At 48.1% G+C, this 16,441-nt stretch overlaps 1 protein-coding gene across 4 annotated transcripts in view; it reads right to left on the reverse strand.

Moving 5' to 3' along the window:
- Positions 1 to 16,441, reverse strand: part of Tacc1 (transforming acidic coiled-coil containing protein 1) — a 93,379-nt gene that overhangs the window by 29,425 nt on the left and 47,513 nt on the right. For 2 of the 4 annotated variants that reach the window (XM_059244316.1, XM_059244317.1), the window contains exon 3: positions 2,130 to 3,219. The exons of the other annotated variants lie outside the window; for them this stretch is intronic. In XM_059244316.1, coding sequence (XP_059100299.1) covers positions 2,130 to 3,219 — 1,090 coding nt within the window. The remainder of the gene's footprint in view (positions 1 to 2,129; positions 3,220 to 16,441) is intronic. 4 annotated transcript variants of the gene reach the window in all.

Raw genomic sequence — 16,441 nt, forward strand, 5'->3', positions numbered from 1 at the left:
AGAGAGATACAAACACTGAGAAACGTTTTATGTTCAGATCTGTAGATGGAAAGTAAAGACCTCGGTGCGTATGAAGGTACAGCACATAGGGACAGTGAGCTTCAGCACTGAGCACACTCACTGGAACTGTGCAGGACCAGGTCAGGGACACAGTTGGAAAGACACCCGGCTCACTCCACCCTCAGGGTCACTAAGAAACTTAAAGCAGCCAGGCCCGAGGCAGTGTGTCTGTCATCCGGCACTTAGCAGGCGAAGGCAGGAGGTCAAAACTTACAGGCTAGCCTGAATTTGACACAGTGAGACTCTGCTTCCAAGGAAAGTTAGAATGATTTCAGTCATGCATATTATGTGCTCTACAGAATCCTAACCATCCCGTACCATCCCTATTTAAACACATCTTTTTGAATGTTTCAAAAACTAACTATCCACTGTGGATGTTAACCCCACTACGCTCCGTCTTCGCAAAAGTGAAGGGACTCTGCTCTCCAAGTCCTAACACTACAAAGGAGCTCAAGCACTCTTTGCAAGAAAAGAATTTTGATTGGGCACAGATTTTTTAATTAAATGTGCGTGATCTATTAGAGCAATAAATTTATTCCACAAAAAACGGAACAGTAGAGAATGCCCCCGGGTGAAGACGGCAGGACTCAAGAGAGGGCATTTCTTGGATCTAACTACAAGGGACAGAGTCAGGGTCTCCTTCCTGAGCCCAGATCCCGTCTTAGGGAAATGCACGCACTTCGCACCGGCCATCTGCAGCTGGAGAGCAGGCATTTAAGGACTGCAACTCTGGCAGGCATCTAGGAGACAAGCACCAAGGCAGCAGGACGCCCAGGATGCACCGAGTGCAGTCCAGAATAGCTAACTGACCATGAAAAGTCCAGAGGGGTCTGCACAAGCCACCAGTAACCGTCTTCAAAGCTCATCTCACTGGTCAGATGTCATCCAAGAGCAGCTTTAGAACTACGCCTGTCCCTCTGGTCCCCTTAAACAGGAGAGCTGACTGCTGTGTGGCTCAACTTTCTTGGTCTTGAAATTAGTATTTCTACTCTTTAATTGACAATCGGGTGTTTTTAAGGCACAGTAATGTTGAAGAGTATTTCCTGCAGCTGGAGAGATGGCTCAGCGGTTAAGAGCACTGGCTGCTCTCCCAGAGGACCCTGGTTTGGTTCCCAGCACCCACATGGAGATTTACAATGGTCTGTAACTCCAGTTCTAGGGGACCTGATGTCCTCCTCTGCCCTCTCTGCAGGTACCAAGCATGAAAGTTGTATGTACATAGACATACATGCAGGCAAAACACTCAAATTTCCCTAGCCAATCTAACGACCACCACAAACACACTTCTTTTCAGCATTTTATCCTCCGTGTCACTGGCCCCTGGCATCTAATTTTTCACAAGATGTCACAGGGTTATAAACAGGTAGGCTATCTTTTATTCAACTTGAGTTTTCTGATAATGTAATCCTGTATCAAAATTAAAAACCGGTCATGGAATATGGCCTGAGGGGTTTACTTTGGGAACTCCCAAAATAAAAGTTCCTTCCTGTTTCCCAGGAGAAGTAGAAGGTAGAAGGAACACACAGCAAATTTACCCAGATTTAAGTGGCCATTGAGAATACTCAGTTCTCATCACAGAAATTTGCTACTGAACTAGAAACACCCGAGGAGGCAAGAATTCTCATCACTACCACCACCAAAAGTCACACACTTCCTGTTCTCTCAGACTGCTCTGGGTCATTTCCGACACCGCTGACCTTAGACAGGTAATGTTGAAATGTAAAGACGGTGGCTAACACCGACACTTGAATTCTATATGCAATGCGATTCCTGAAAACCTCCAATCTTTACTTGACTTCTTTTAAACAGTACTTTTTTTTTTTTTTTTAAAGTATCCAGGGTAGGGGGAAATGCCCTAAACAAGTCAAGGAATCAGAAATAAGGCAGAGATCAGTAAGCGAACTTCGGAGGCTTCCAAACGCACCGAAGAGCTTGGCGAAGACTACAGAGGAAAGTGCCCCCCACTGCACCTCAAACACTCCTGAGTGCAATTCACAGAAACCAAAAGGAGCCGCCAAACTCCCAGAGAACACACCAGAGCACCACACCCAGCGCCCGCGGTCACTCACGTTATTAAACGCGACTTTGCCTTCTTGGGTGAGTCTAAGATTTCATTAACATGATTACCAGTGGCGGGACAAAGGGTGCTGCTTGTCAACGCTGTGGCTGGCTTAAAGGGATCCATGGACTCATCCAGGTTATCTGGGTCAAAGTGGTAGGAGCCTCTGCAGGAGAGGGGTGGGGAGCTCTGCAGAATGGGGCAGCTCCCGGAGGAATTCAAGCTGGGGTGACCCCGTTTACTCGGATCTGGCTTAGGAGACGTTTGGGAGACGGCAGCATCTTGGACTCTTGGGTCTGCAGGCTGTTCGACATCCACTGGCTGACTGATGCTGTCTTTCCGTACGTCGGGCGTCAGTTTGTTAGCAGGTTTCCTTGGAAGGGCACTCCTGGTCTCGACATTTTCCCCATCTTCTATACAATCATACTCAAGTCTGAGAGGCGAGTTCCTGGACTCCTCCTGCGGCTCAACCCCTGAACCACTGGTGCCATTACTGAGAGTGTTGGCAGCTTCTGTGAGGTTAAGGGAAGACTTCTGGGCCCTGGCACCCCTCAGCACCCTGGGATGTGTGTTCTTATCGAATTCATCAGGAATCGTCAGGGAGGAAGCCTTAGGGAGAGGCAAACCCTCCGTGACCATTTCCGCTCCCGAGCTGTCACCTCCGGCTGTCTTCTTCCCCAGGGAGACAGGTTTGGGCTTCCTTAGCTTGCTCCTGCTGGCCATGGGCTCTCCAGTCTTCAGACCGGCTTCTGTAAAAGCCTCTGATGTGACCCCCATGCCCCCCTCTGTCCCTGACTTGTCCTGAGCGGCTTCCGATGCAGCGGAGGGCAAAGCCTCGCCCGTGAGCGCAGGCACACAGCCATGGGATGCTTTGGGTCCAAGAGCTGGCGGCTCCTCTGCGGAACTCCTGGTTTCTATCGAAAACGGCCTCACCACTGAGATCTTACTAACGTCATGGTGGGTTTCTCCTTTGCCATCCTTGACTGAGTGAGAATCAGTGGGCGCCTGCGGCACTTCATTTTCTGAAGATCTAGAACACGGATCGGATGAACATTTTTCAGTTACTTCTGCTACGAACTGTTCATCGGCTTCTTGTGGTTCTAGGGGGAAAAAAAGAAGGAAGAAAACTCTATTAAAGAATTCTTTCTACCCCTGGGAAAGAGTCTGTGCTGTGCGACTTTCCCTCAATACCCTAGCCAGGTGGTGGTGGTACACGCTTTCATCCCCACACTCGGGAGGCAGAGTTCTTCACTTACAGAGTCTATACTAACCACAGACAGTATCAGATGGGCCTGAGTCACTGGAAACTCAGGTGACGTTAGAGAATCTAAGATTGCATAAAATAAGGAACACCGTGGTGGTCTGAATGGGAATGGCCCTCCTAGGCTCACATAGTTCAATGTCTGGCCCCTAGTTTGTGAACTGCTTAGGAAGGATGAGGAGGTGTGGCCTTGCTAGAAGAGGTGTGGGGGTGGGGTTTCAAAAGCCCACTCTAGGCCCAGTCTCTCTTTCTCTCTCTGCCTGCGGCCTAAGGTTCAGAATATAAAGTCCTCAGCTGCTGCTCCAGGGCCGTAGCTGTCTGCTGCCCACCGTGAAGTTAATGGACTCACCCTCTAAATCTGTGAGCCAGCCCCAACTAAATGTTTTCACTCCTGAGAGCTGCCTTGGTCATGGGGTCTCTTCACAGCAAGAGAACAGTAACGCAAAGACTTGCCTTGGAACAGTGGATGTTTAACAGACACGGATGCTGTATTTTAAAAACGGCGGAAGGAGTCGCCACACAACAGGGCCCATGAGGGAGGTTTACTGAGGGAAGGGAAGAGAAAGGGCAGAGAAGGGGCAGAGAAGGGGGCAGGGACAGGTCCCTGGGGACGAAGAAGGGAAAGAGAAAGGAGACGGGAGGTGGGCAAGGCCTGCCTTTTATAAGGAAACATAGCGAATGCGCACAGGAGTGCTCTTAGTGGCTGCAGCTGAGGTCTATCCTGTCAGGACCCTAAGGGCAGGCCAGTACAGAGGCCTAAATGCTGACATTAGCCACTAAAATAGCGGAGATTTTTTTAAACGATACTTTTAAATATTTCAATGTACTTTTCACCAAAAAGATTTAAACTCATGTGGAATCACTTTATGACCATTTTTGAAATTTTACATTTTCAAAATTAAAAAAATTAGAGTGAAGTCTCAGCAATTAAGAGCACTGACCACTCTTGCAGAGGACCAGGGTTCAATTCCCAGCACCCACATGGCAGCTGACAACTGTCTGCAACTCCGGTTCCAGAGAACTGACACCCTCACAGAGACATACATGCAGGCAAAAACACCACATACATAAAGTAAAAAAATAAGTTGTTTTTTAAAAAGTAGATGAACTGCTTGAAATCTTCAGCAATTCAACTTTACAACACATTTCCCCCTATCTTTCTGGATGAGGTGTCCTTCCAATGAGGCAGACGGACGGATACTGATTAAATAATTACTCAGTGAGTCCTGCAAGCCTTGTCCAAGTCTGGCTCTACCTTGAGAGACAGTCAGGTTGTATCTTAAACAGCTCACCCAGCTGCGGTGAGGGAATGCTCTGGAAGGGCTGAGATGAACAAAGCTGTGAGTTACTCTGGGGCTTTCTTGAGAGTGTGCCAATCACCAGAAAGAAACGCTACGCAACACTTGGGAGAAATAAGGAGGTGGGTTGGCGGGGCTTGGTGATGGGTTGGATATGAACTGAGGTGGGCGGTATCAGAGGCGGCTCCTGTGTCGTTAAGGAAGGTCACGCTCCCGGGTGAGTTTGGGAAATACCAAAGAAAGAGGTAGCCTATTAAAGCCAGCGAGGTTGATAGCTATTTGGGGAATCTGAGGAAGAGATGCTGCATGGGCTAAAAATTCAAGAATTAAGGGGCTGGAACTATTTTGTTAATTGGAGTCATAGCTAGAGACGTGACTATTTAAAAAAAAAAAAAATCACACTGACTACTATTGAAGTACAAATGATCGCCATCCTACACTTTCACCTTGAGCCCTAACATATTTAAATCCAAATTGTTAAAATAGATGTCAATTTTTAAATTTAAAACCTAAACTTTATCTTTTTTAAAGTAGTGATATTGTTGATATAACAGCATCCTTGACACACAGGAAAATGCCCAAACATCCTAAAAAAGAATACTGAACTAATAATGATCTCTAGAATTTATCTTAAAAATATCTGAGCACAAATAAGAAATAAAAAACGGTGTTGGGAGAGCATGGAGCAAAATCTTCAGCACGTTTAATGTGGATATGGGTGTTGGGAGCACATGGAGTTTAACATGGATGAGGAGAACACACACTCTAACAAGTGTGTTTCACAAGGTGATCACCATTTTTTAATGATTTACTTCCTTTTTGTTTACATGCATTGGTGTTTTGACTGCACGTATTTCTGTGTGAAGGTGTCGTGAAGTTACAGACAGCTGTGAGCTGCCATGCAGGTGCTGGGAATTGAACCCGAGTCCTCTGGAAGGGCAGCCAGTGCTCTTAACAGCTGATCCGTCTCTCCAGCCCCTGGTAATTATAATTACAAGTTTGGGGTGTTAGAGCTGCAGTTCACCCACAGAACACTTATTTATAACTCACGAGGCCCTGGGTTCAATCTCCAGCATGACGATTGGAAGAAACAGAAATGGGAAAAGAAAATACAATGGTTTCTGTTGTTATTTTAGTTACATAAGTGTCAATCTATGCTCTCTGCCATTCTCCCTTCTCCATTCTGTTACAGGGCACCGGGCCCTGGCACCCCAGTCCTCCAAGCTCCTTTGTAGGCCTGGGGAAACTTGTGGTTTAGGACAAAATGTCACCAGGGAAGGAAGGAAGGAGCCAGGAGCTGAGGTCCTTTCCCCTTTAGCCCGTGACTCCCACACTCTTCATCAACTTCTGGAGTTTTCTCCTTTGTTACCCAGAGGCCTTCGCTATCAATCCCCCATCTCGGAGAGGCCACCTAACTCTGTAACTTTTCACTGTTCCCTCCTCTCCTTCCTCATCCTACAGCTAAACTGTGGGACCACACATGGAAAGGAGCAAAGGGCTTGGTGTGAGACCGCTGACCGCACGAGCCGCTTTGTTCTGACGCCCACGTCCAGATCAGCAGTCGTGATGGTTAGGAACTGAAAACGTTAAGCAATGTGTGGGTACCACAGGAGCAGGAGACGGGGAAAGGGAAAAATCAGGACAGAGCACCCTGATCCAGCCTCAGCCTCCAGTCTGCAGACAGCTGAAGGAACCCTGCCAGGGGGCATTCTCCTCCCTGGTCATTTCTTAGCCACGTCCTCAGGGTATATGCCAAGAATCTACCCATTCCTTCATCTAGGCACTGGAACCCCACTTTCAACAGCACACCTCAGCACCACTAAAAAAAAAACCATCCTGACTAGGTAGTCAGAGTATTAATTTCCAATTAATCAGTTTGTGAAGCTGTACAAATATAAAAACAAACATTAAAAAATTAGCAGCTAGGCGTGGTGGCCCATGCCTCTAACCCCGGCACTCTGGTGCAGAGGCAGGCAGATCTCTGCGTTCCAGGCCAGCCTGGTCTACAGAGTGAGTTCCAGGATAGCCAGGGCTACACAGAGAAACTTATCTTGGGGAAAAAAAAAAATAAAACTAAAAAAATAAAAAATTATCCTCTCTTAGAAAAGGAGTATTTATTGAAGTTTTATTTGCATTTATACCACCAACCAGCAGGTGTCCCAACAGCAGCTGCCCAGCATAGCTACCTCTGCCCTAGGACAGAAACTTCACGTCTAACACCACACCACAGTGAGGGATGAATAAAACATGTGCTGTCCCACCCATCTCAGGCCAGTTTTAGCCCGAGATTCGGCCTTGCTTCTCCTCTGAAAGCGCTGTTACATAACAGCTAATCTCCCTCCGTGCCTTCCTGCCTTCCGCTCACACAGAAACCCAGCTTTCCTTGCCGAGGGCCAGAGGCTCCTTCACCAGAGCCAGTGTGAGTGATGAGCTTGATTCTGACAAGCTGGGCTCTGCCAGAGGCTGGGAGAACTAACTCAGTCGCTAGGAATGGATCAGGCGATAAATCCAAAGCAAGCACAGAGGAAATCCAGAACCAAGGCGACTGCCTGCCAACCCTGCCACATTTGCTGCTAACAGAACTCCTTCAGGACAAGAGGACTGCGAACCCTCACTTTTCAGCATTAGATGCTCTTGACACCGACTCAACACAAAGACTATTATGGGACACTTCTTCCCTCCCTCCCTCCTTAAAATATTAATAAAAGGAAGGGCATGGAATGCCAGAATATTAAGGGTTAAGATAACTAAAGTACTATTCTAGACTGTATGCTAAGAATATTCTGGGTTAAAATACAAGCTTACAAAAGCCTGTTTTAAACCTTAGAAAAAAGCAAATGCCATCACAAAAAAAAAACATTTTATTTAAAAAAATCGTATCGTATATGTATGTGTGTGCAGGAGTGGGCATGTGTGCTACACACCCCATGAGAAAGTCTAAGGACAACTTTGTGGGGTGAATTCTCTCCTTCCACTTTTACATGGGTTCCAGGATTGCCGGCCTTAGTTAACAGGCTTACAAGACAAACTCCCTTACCCGCCCAACCTGTTTTTGTTTTGTTTTTAATTACGTGGGGGGTTGGGAGGGGAGTTCAGACTACAGCCTGCCTGTGTAGCCAGAGGACAATCCAAAGGTTTTCTCCTTCCATGCAGGGCCTGCGGACTGAACTCAGACCGTCAGGCTTGGCGGGAAAAACCATGATTACTGAGCCACCTCTCCTGACTTGTTTTTGGAAAAAGGTTTCACTCTGTAGCCCAGGATAGCCTCCAACTTGTGGCAGTCCTCCTGCCTCAGCCTCACAAGGCTGGAATTACAGGAAGGAGCCACCATAGTGGCCTCACAAGTGTTTTTGTAACTCAAAAAAATTCTTGAAATTAAACAGAGAATTACTGTGTCAGCTGCTCTCACACGGACAACCTCACCTAACTAAAAAGGGCTGGAGAGGTGACTCTTGTCACACAAACACAGGACCTGGATTCAGATCACCAGCCCCAGGTAAAAACCAGGTATAGAGTGGAACCCCTGTGACCCTAGAATCGGGGAGAGGGGGGCGAATCCCTGAAGGCTGCTGGCCGAGCTGAATCAATGAGCTTCAGTCCGAGGCCTTGTCTCAAAAGATAAGGAGAACGGTGATCCAGGAGAGACAGCCACATCCACCTCTGGCCTCCGCCTGCAAATGCACACCCCGCACTAACAAGCCCACATTAAACAAACGCGCATGCAAATGAAAAAGGTGTGCAAGCCGTCGGAACACGGCACACATGCACACTAACTAGCGCCCCAGGTCCGGCGTGATCACAAACGCATTGGAGCTCAGATCTGAGCTTTGAGGCGAAATGCCGCCCGTGGGCTCCTCTCAGATCTGAAGATCCACGCAATCTGCCACTTCCTCTCCTTGGCATTACCCCGAGAAAACGAGCCTCCTTTCTTCAGGCATACACACTGGCTCTGACTGACCTTAACATCTCTCATCCAGCGTCTACAGGATGGGGTCTGGCCACCACAGCAAACACATAGGGCCCTGATTACAAGTCAAAAACAGAGCTGGGCATGGGGGCCTATGCCTTTAATCCCAGCCCTTGGGAGGCAGTGGCAGGTGGATCTCTGTGAGTTCGAGGCCAGCCTGGTCTACAAAGTGAGTTCCAAGATGGCCAGGGCCACACAGAGGAAAAAAGAAACATCACGAACATATATCACTCCTCACTCCCTTTATCTATGATTCCCTCACTCATACGATCTACTAGGGTAGACACTGGGACTGAGGAGTCCCAGAGTCAGTTCTAACGAATTACCACACTTGTGGGAACCCTAGAATCTGCAGGCAAGCCAGGTTTCGGGGAGCACAGAGACCAAGATCTTGTGAGGAAGTGACAGCCTGACATTAACTGAAGGTGGCTGGTGTACGACAGGACTGATGTGGCAAACCACATCCTATAAACTGTTGGCTGTACTCAGGTAAGTGGAGCAAAGTGATCCATCAGTAACAGGAAGGAAGGTGCTATTTCCACGTGACAGAAAAAGCAGCCTGCTCATGGCTGACCGGGAGGGTCATCCACACAAGGAAAACTCAGCAAGCTCTAAGACTACAGACCTCTCACGCACAGGGCCCCAGAAAAAAACAAGAGCAAGTTTACCCACAGCTTACTTCTCATCATGCGCTAGTGGTCTGAATGCAGTTCAGTGATTCAGAGCCCAATATGGAGCCCAGGAGTACCAGGGGCCTGTAATCCCAGCACTCAGAGGGCAGAGGCAAGAAGATTCCAAATCTGAGGCCAGATGAGCTACATACTGAGACCTTGTCTCAAAAAAAACAACACACACACACACACACACACAAAAAAAAAAAATTGTTGAAGTAATTCCTGGCATGCAAGATATCTTCTATTTGCTGTTGAAAAAACCGACGTCTACAGGACACTGAGGCCACCACTTTGTGCTTTCTTCTAGAACGAGCTACTCTCAGGCCTTTTACTGTACAATAACCCTAGATAAGAATTAAATCATTCCCCAATATTATACAGCTGCTGTGGTGGTCTGAATGTGAAGTGTCCCCCACAGGTTCATGTGTTCGAACCCTTGGTTCCCAGCTGGTGAGACTGCTTAGGATAGTTGTAAAACCTTGAGGAAACAGCTGGCTCTCTCTCTCCTCTCTCTCTCTCTCTCTCTCTCTCTCTCTCTCTCTCTCTCTCTCTCTCTCTCTCTCTCTCTCCTTCCTGGGATGCAATGTGTCCAGCCACAATCCCGCTCTGCCACCAGGCCTTCCTGCCACCCCAGCCTATTTCCCCGGAACTATGAGCCAAGCTAAGCCCTTTCTCTCTTAAGCTGCTTTTGTGAGGGTTTTACCACAGCAGTGATAAGAAACTAGTGCACCTGCCCTTCCCTTATCCTCCAAAGCTCCTAGTCCATTCCTGACCCCACTGCAAGTACCTAACCTCGGATAGATGGCATCTCTACAGAGATAGCACGATAAAGTCTAATTTGTAAGTCCGCACACAAAGAGAATAACATCAATAAACTAGTCAGAAACATTCGTGAATTCCATGGCTGTGGATTTAATAAACTACAGAGCAAAAATATTCAGAAAAAAATTACATCTGTCCAGACTTTTTGTCTTGAAATGATCCCCTAAACAATAACAACTTCTGACACAGCATTACACTACATTAGGTATCACGTGGAATCAAGAGGTGGCTTACAAGCACACGGGAGGATGCGCAGAGGCAGCACATTTCATTTTATACAAAGGAGTGAGCACCTACGGTACGGGAACTGAGGGACAACCCTTTTAATAAAAGCTGTATGATCTCTCTAGCCATCTCAATTAACAGGCTATTTTGTAGTAAAATAACCCTTACTTCACTCTACAATGACCCCAAAGCCAAGGGTAGTATGGTGGTTTAAATGAGAATGGACCCCCATAGGCTTATACATTTGAATGCTAGGTTGCCAGTTAGTGGAACTGTTTGGGAAGGATTAGGAGGTGTGGCCTTGTTCTCACTCCAGGCCCAGTCAGCTCTCTCTGCTTCCTACATTGCAGGTAGGAGCGCTAACACCACTCTCATTATCCCACCCAGTACTCTATTACTAGTTCAAAGTGCAAAATCAAATTACTGGATGTGTTCTTGACATGGTGCACCCACCCGCCATAGAGCCCTATAATCCGCAGCACAGTCTACTAGACACAGGCACAGAACCAAGGCTATGATCCTGGTGAAGACACAAAACCACCTCAAAGTTCTTTGCAATTGTAAGGAAAGTATCAACCACCTTTTCTGGCCACCACCTCAGAGTCCTCATGTTTTTACACAGAAAATCACAACCCTCACTGGACTGCTAGGCTTCCTGAAGTACCAACTTCCTCTTCTGAATAAACTACTTCCTTTTTTAATTTTCACACCCAGCAAAAACAAAGACATATCTAGAAGCATTATAGAAATCTGTTTCTGAAAGACATTTCTATAAACATACACACACGCACACACTTATGTATGTACTGATTCAGTCTGAGTGGAGGCACACACCACTGCACATTACTGGTTTCCAGGGCTGGGACTCTGGTCACTTTATGCACTGAGCCATCCTGCCAGCCTGAACATGCAGATCTTAAAGGTCCTTTATATCACAGACACAGGGTAGTTCAGTGGTAAGGCTCTTGCTTCAATCAGACCACGATTAAAAAGAAAAGCAGAAGAGGAACAAGCTGGGCAAAGGTGGGCGTTCCCTTAGGAGATGTGGTTCCCTTAGGAGGTGTGGCCTCCAAGACAGAACAGGGACTGGACCAAGCAAGCTCAGCATTTCAGAGATGAAAGGAAGTCACAGCCCTGGGTGCAGCTAGAAACAGAGAGTCAGAGACTAAAAAGACCTATTGAGGCACTGACCCGAGGGCGCAGCACCTGTGTCTGTACGGGGACAAAGACGGCCTCAGAAAACAGCCCCGTGTGAAACAATGAAACCGGACCACTTCCTTATCCAAACACAAAAGTCAACTGAAAATAGACCACGGACCTAAACAGATGAGCTCGAACCGTCCAAAGAAAACACAGAAGTAAAGCCAGCACAGTGGCTCAGGCAGGTAACCCCAGCCCTTGGGAGGCAGAAGAAGGAGAATCAGGAGTTCAAGGCTAGCCTCACCTACAAGGCAGTGAAGTATTGGTATTTGCTAGGACAACTGTTGAACTTTGAAAGCGGTATGGCAGGGGGTAGAGGGAGCGCTCTCAATGGTTAGGAGAACTCCTAACTGTTGAAATCTACAGCTCCAGTTCCAGGGGATCTGAGACCTTCTACTGACCTCCAAGGGCGTAAGGCATGCACACTGTGCACATATGTACACGTAGGCCAACACTCATACACATAAAATAAAAATAAAGCTGACTTTAATCCCAGCACTCAGGAGGCAGAGGCAGGCGGATCTCTATGAGTTCAAGGCCAGCTCCTTTAAATATTGAGTTCCAGGCCAGCTAGGGTGAGACCCTGCCTCTACAACAAAACAAACAAATAAAACCTAATAAAATAAAAAGAAATCTTTTTTTAAGACCATTTAGTTGCACACACCTTTTTAAAAATGTCTGCATATGTATGTGTGTGCACATGTTCAGGTGTATCTATCTGCAGAGGCTGGAGGGCAGCCTTGGGTATCACCCTCAGGAATGCCATCTCCTTCCTTTGAGAGAGGCTCTCTCACTGGCCTGGAGCTTATGTCAGGCCAGACTTACCATAGAGGGACCATCGAGGAAGCCTTCGGTCTCCGAACCCCCTGCCTGAAGTGCACACCACCATGCCCAGTGTGGTCTGGGGATTTGAACTCGGATCTTCACACGAGCTTTGCCGACAGGGCCATACTCCGGGCACCATCGAAACCGCTCAACGACACTAAAACGGCTCCGGTCCTACGGGAAAGGGTGAGGACTGTGCAGCAGATTCACGGCTCAGAGAAGGTCCTAAACGATCTCTCGTGTGTCACTTGCAGGGGCCCACACCTGAGGTGGCAGATCGCACTGCCACTTTTGGATTGTAAGTCCTTCTTGAGGAAGCCTACATGTGCTAGTTGAGTTCTATTTACAGAGATGTGAAAGTGACGTCACTCCTTCCCTCGCCACCAGGAATAACCATGCATATGAAACAGCCTGGAAACGTAGCAGCTATCAGTCCAGGGGCTTCACTTTGCTTTCTGGGGACGATACAGAACATAATGTATAGTATATACACTAGACAGCCCACACTGGCCTCCAGCTCACAATCCTGCCGCCTAACTTTGGCTACGGTTTGTAACTCTATTTTGCAAAGCTGAGTTGGAGTTTAATAAATATGTGGGTATACATTTAATTAAGCACAAGGGTTAAGAGAAAGGGTGCCACAGAATTAAGATGCACCCCACGGGGCACGGGCATGGGCTTCCCTGTGCGCTGAAGTTTATTAAAAGGTAAACACAGACTGTAGGCATGAAGGCTAAGGCATGCAAAGAAGGAGTTGGAGAAAGAATGAGGCACCCAGGAAAGTCACTGTCCTTCCGGATTCTAACTTCACTTCCTCCACACCCTCACACATCCCCTACAACTTCTTGAGAAGCCAAGCCAAGTGGCTCACGTGTATAAAGGGGTCTTACATTATAACCAGCCTGGGGTAGAGTGTAAGACCCTTCCTTTAAGGAAAACAAACTGCCAGACGGTGGTGGCGCACGCCTTTAATCCCAGCACTCAGCCTGCTTCCCCCCACCCCACAAGACAGGGTTTCTCCAGCCTGCTTTTCTTATACTAAGAAGAACCACCTGCCCAGGGATGGCGCCACCCACAGTGAGCCGGGTCCTTCCACATCAATCATCCATCAAGAAAACGCCTTTCTACAGGCTGGGCTGATGGGTGCGGCATTCCCTCAGCTCAGTCCTCTCCTCCTAGGTGACTGGCTTACGTCAAGCTCACAAACCTAACCAACACAGAAGCCAAGGCCAAGAGGTCTGGGAAACGAGCCAACTAATGTCTCCTCAGACTGCCCTCCACAGGGGCCTTCACTCCCTAAAGCCCCTTACCCTACCCATCTAAGAACCCAGTGCTCCAGCAGAGCTGATGCCCAGTGCCCACTGCCCGGCCGGGGGATCTTCTTCATATGGAGAAAGGAGTATTTACACAGTACGCCGTGAGGCCGCTCAGCTGCACACTGACAGCTGTGTCAGGACTGACATTTCATCTTCGTTTGCCCCCTTTCCTTCTGGAGGCCCCGCAGGGCCCCACTCTGCACTAGCCTGGCATCCTGCCCTCCCCTCCGGGGCAGAAATCGAGGGTGTCAGGAGAAAAACTGGCTCCAGTAGGCAGCCCCCCTTTCTGCTCTGGTAGTCTAACCTGAGGAGAATGGTAATGAGGCCCACATTAGCATTTCTGACAAGTGTCCAAAACTTGAGAGAGGGGGTTTTTACCTCGAACTTCGTGTCTGGGTTTCCAGGGGCTCTGATTTCTCTAAGTTGCAATCTATTCTATGTATGTTCTCAATTGACATCTCCTCTTCCAAGATAACCCTGGCTTTTGTCAAATTAAAAAAAAAAACAAAAAACAAAAAAACAGCCAGGCGGTGGTAGCGCACGCCTTTAATCCCAGCACTCGGGAGACAGAAGCAGGCGGATCTCTGTGAGTTTGAGGCCAGCCTGGTCTACAGAGTTCCAGGAAAGGCACAAAGCTACACAGAGAAACCCTGTCTCGAAAACCAAAACCAAAAACAAACAAACAAACAAAATCACAAAAGCCAAGGCCATGGGCCTTCAAATGGAGAATGAGAAGCCATGCATTGTCCAGGGACTGAATGACCATGAAGGTCTTTTCCAGGGGGTGGAGGACTATGCAGTTCACATTCCTCTGACAACCCTTGGGCCCCAGGCTACCTGGAAGCATGGAGAGGGATTGGTCCGTCAAGGCAGAAGGTCTCCTTAGGGTCACCACACCATGAGGATGTCTAAGGCGGAACACCAACACTAACTCACCTACCCAGAACAGGCCAACTGTTCTAACCCTTCCCTGTCACCTCTGAAACTGAAAAATATTTATTACCAAGAAGCTGGGGGGGGGGCAAGTTTAGCTCTTTTGTGTTTTATTTTCGTTTGGAGACAGGGCACCCACTACCATGCCATTCTGAGGTAACTTTTAAATTCTAACAGAGGCAGCATGGTGGCACCTGCTGAGAACCCCAGCACTCGGGAGACTCAGGTAGAAATGATTCCAAGTCTGAGAACAGCCTGGGCAACACAGAAAGACCCTGTTTCAAAACACACACACACACACACACACACACACACACACACACACACACACACCTCAGTGTGAACACACAGCCTAAAGTTTTACAAGTAAACAATAAAAAAAAACTGGTGCATTTTCAATGTTAAAGAATTCATTTCAAGTTTACAAAACAGCATTTTATGCTATTTCATTGAAAAAGAGACCCAAGAGAACAGGGGTGAGGGTGAGGTGGGATTCAGGGGAAGATCATTTAGTGTGCATTGAGTCCCTGGGTTCCATCCCAAGCACAATCCACTCAAATCCCGAGATCCAAACTCTACCCTCTGAAGGCCATACTCTAAGGAACCGAAGAAGAGGGTAACCAGGAAGCATCCGTCTACCAGCAAGCCAAAGCCTTCTCCAGAGAAGCCAAGACCAACAGTTGACTAGGTTTGATCCTCTCAATAATGCGGTGCCCATCGGTTCTGGAGCCATCTGGATCTGAGGCCACACTTCAAGTGGAGCAGAAATCCTCTACCACTGACAGAAGTCAGAAAGCACAGGGCTGCGCTACCCCAGCAGGAAGACACGTGCTAACAGACGGATGGGTGTGCAGTGAGGAGACCTGAAATTGTGAAACTTCAAGCCACTGCTGCCAAACAGCCATACTGTGCAATCTCTTCAGAAATAATGACTGCAGAACTCAAAATACCAACTGCTTCTCTCGGAAAGCAGTAACCACCCACACCGCTGGGAAGCAGATGAGGCTCATGATAAAAAGAGAAAGGAACACTTAGCAAGAGGAGCCCCCCCAGACAGTGAGCACAGGAGACACTCCCAGAGCAGGACGGCTGTCCTGTCTGTACCCAGGAAAGCTGCACAAGAGACCTTAAGGGAAGGAAGCTGGGGGAAGTTGGTGGATCCGGAAATCACACCCGCTGGCCACCTACGAAGCTTGTGGTGACCAGCTCCAGCACGGAGCTCCCAATGAGCCTTTACCACCTGGCATACCACTGGGCTAACCTGTGCCACCAAAAGGGTTCTGTGGAAGTAACAGTGTGACTTCTGAAGCTCCTGCCTTGCTTGCTAGTGGCCCAGTCAGTCTGGGGAGGTGAAGCCAGCTGCCGTTCTGTGAGGATGCTGAAACAACGCTGTACAGGGCTTCTCACCTGAGCCTCACTCCATCAGCCAGCACTAACTGGAGAAAAAGGAGCGGGCCAGAGTAAAAGACCCTTAACCTGGAGGTCACGTCTCCCAAGGGCCTTGTTCTCACAAGTGACCCGAGCCAACTGCCTGGCCAAGCTGCCCCACTTTCAAAGACTGCTTCAAGCTAAGTTTTGAAATAATTGGCTCAGAAGCAATCAGTGGGCTGCCACCCACCAAACAATACGGGAGTACTCCTATGGGGACTGGGGACATGGCTCAGAGAAAAGCATTGTCTACCTGGGGTGAGACCATGGTCCAATCTCGAACACTACTAACAAAAACAAAACAAACAAACTGCCACCCACCAAACAATACGGGAGTACTCCTATGGGGACTGGGGACATGGCTCAGAGAAAA

This window comes from Peromyscus eremicus, chromosome 17, assembly GCF_949786415.1.
Source record: "Peromyscus eremicus chromosome 17, PerEre_H2_v1, whole genome shotgun sequence".
NCBI classification, from domain to species: domain Eukaryota; kingdom Metazoa; phylum Chordata; class Mammalia; order Rodentia; family Cricetidae; genus Peromyscus; species Peromyscus eremicus.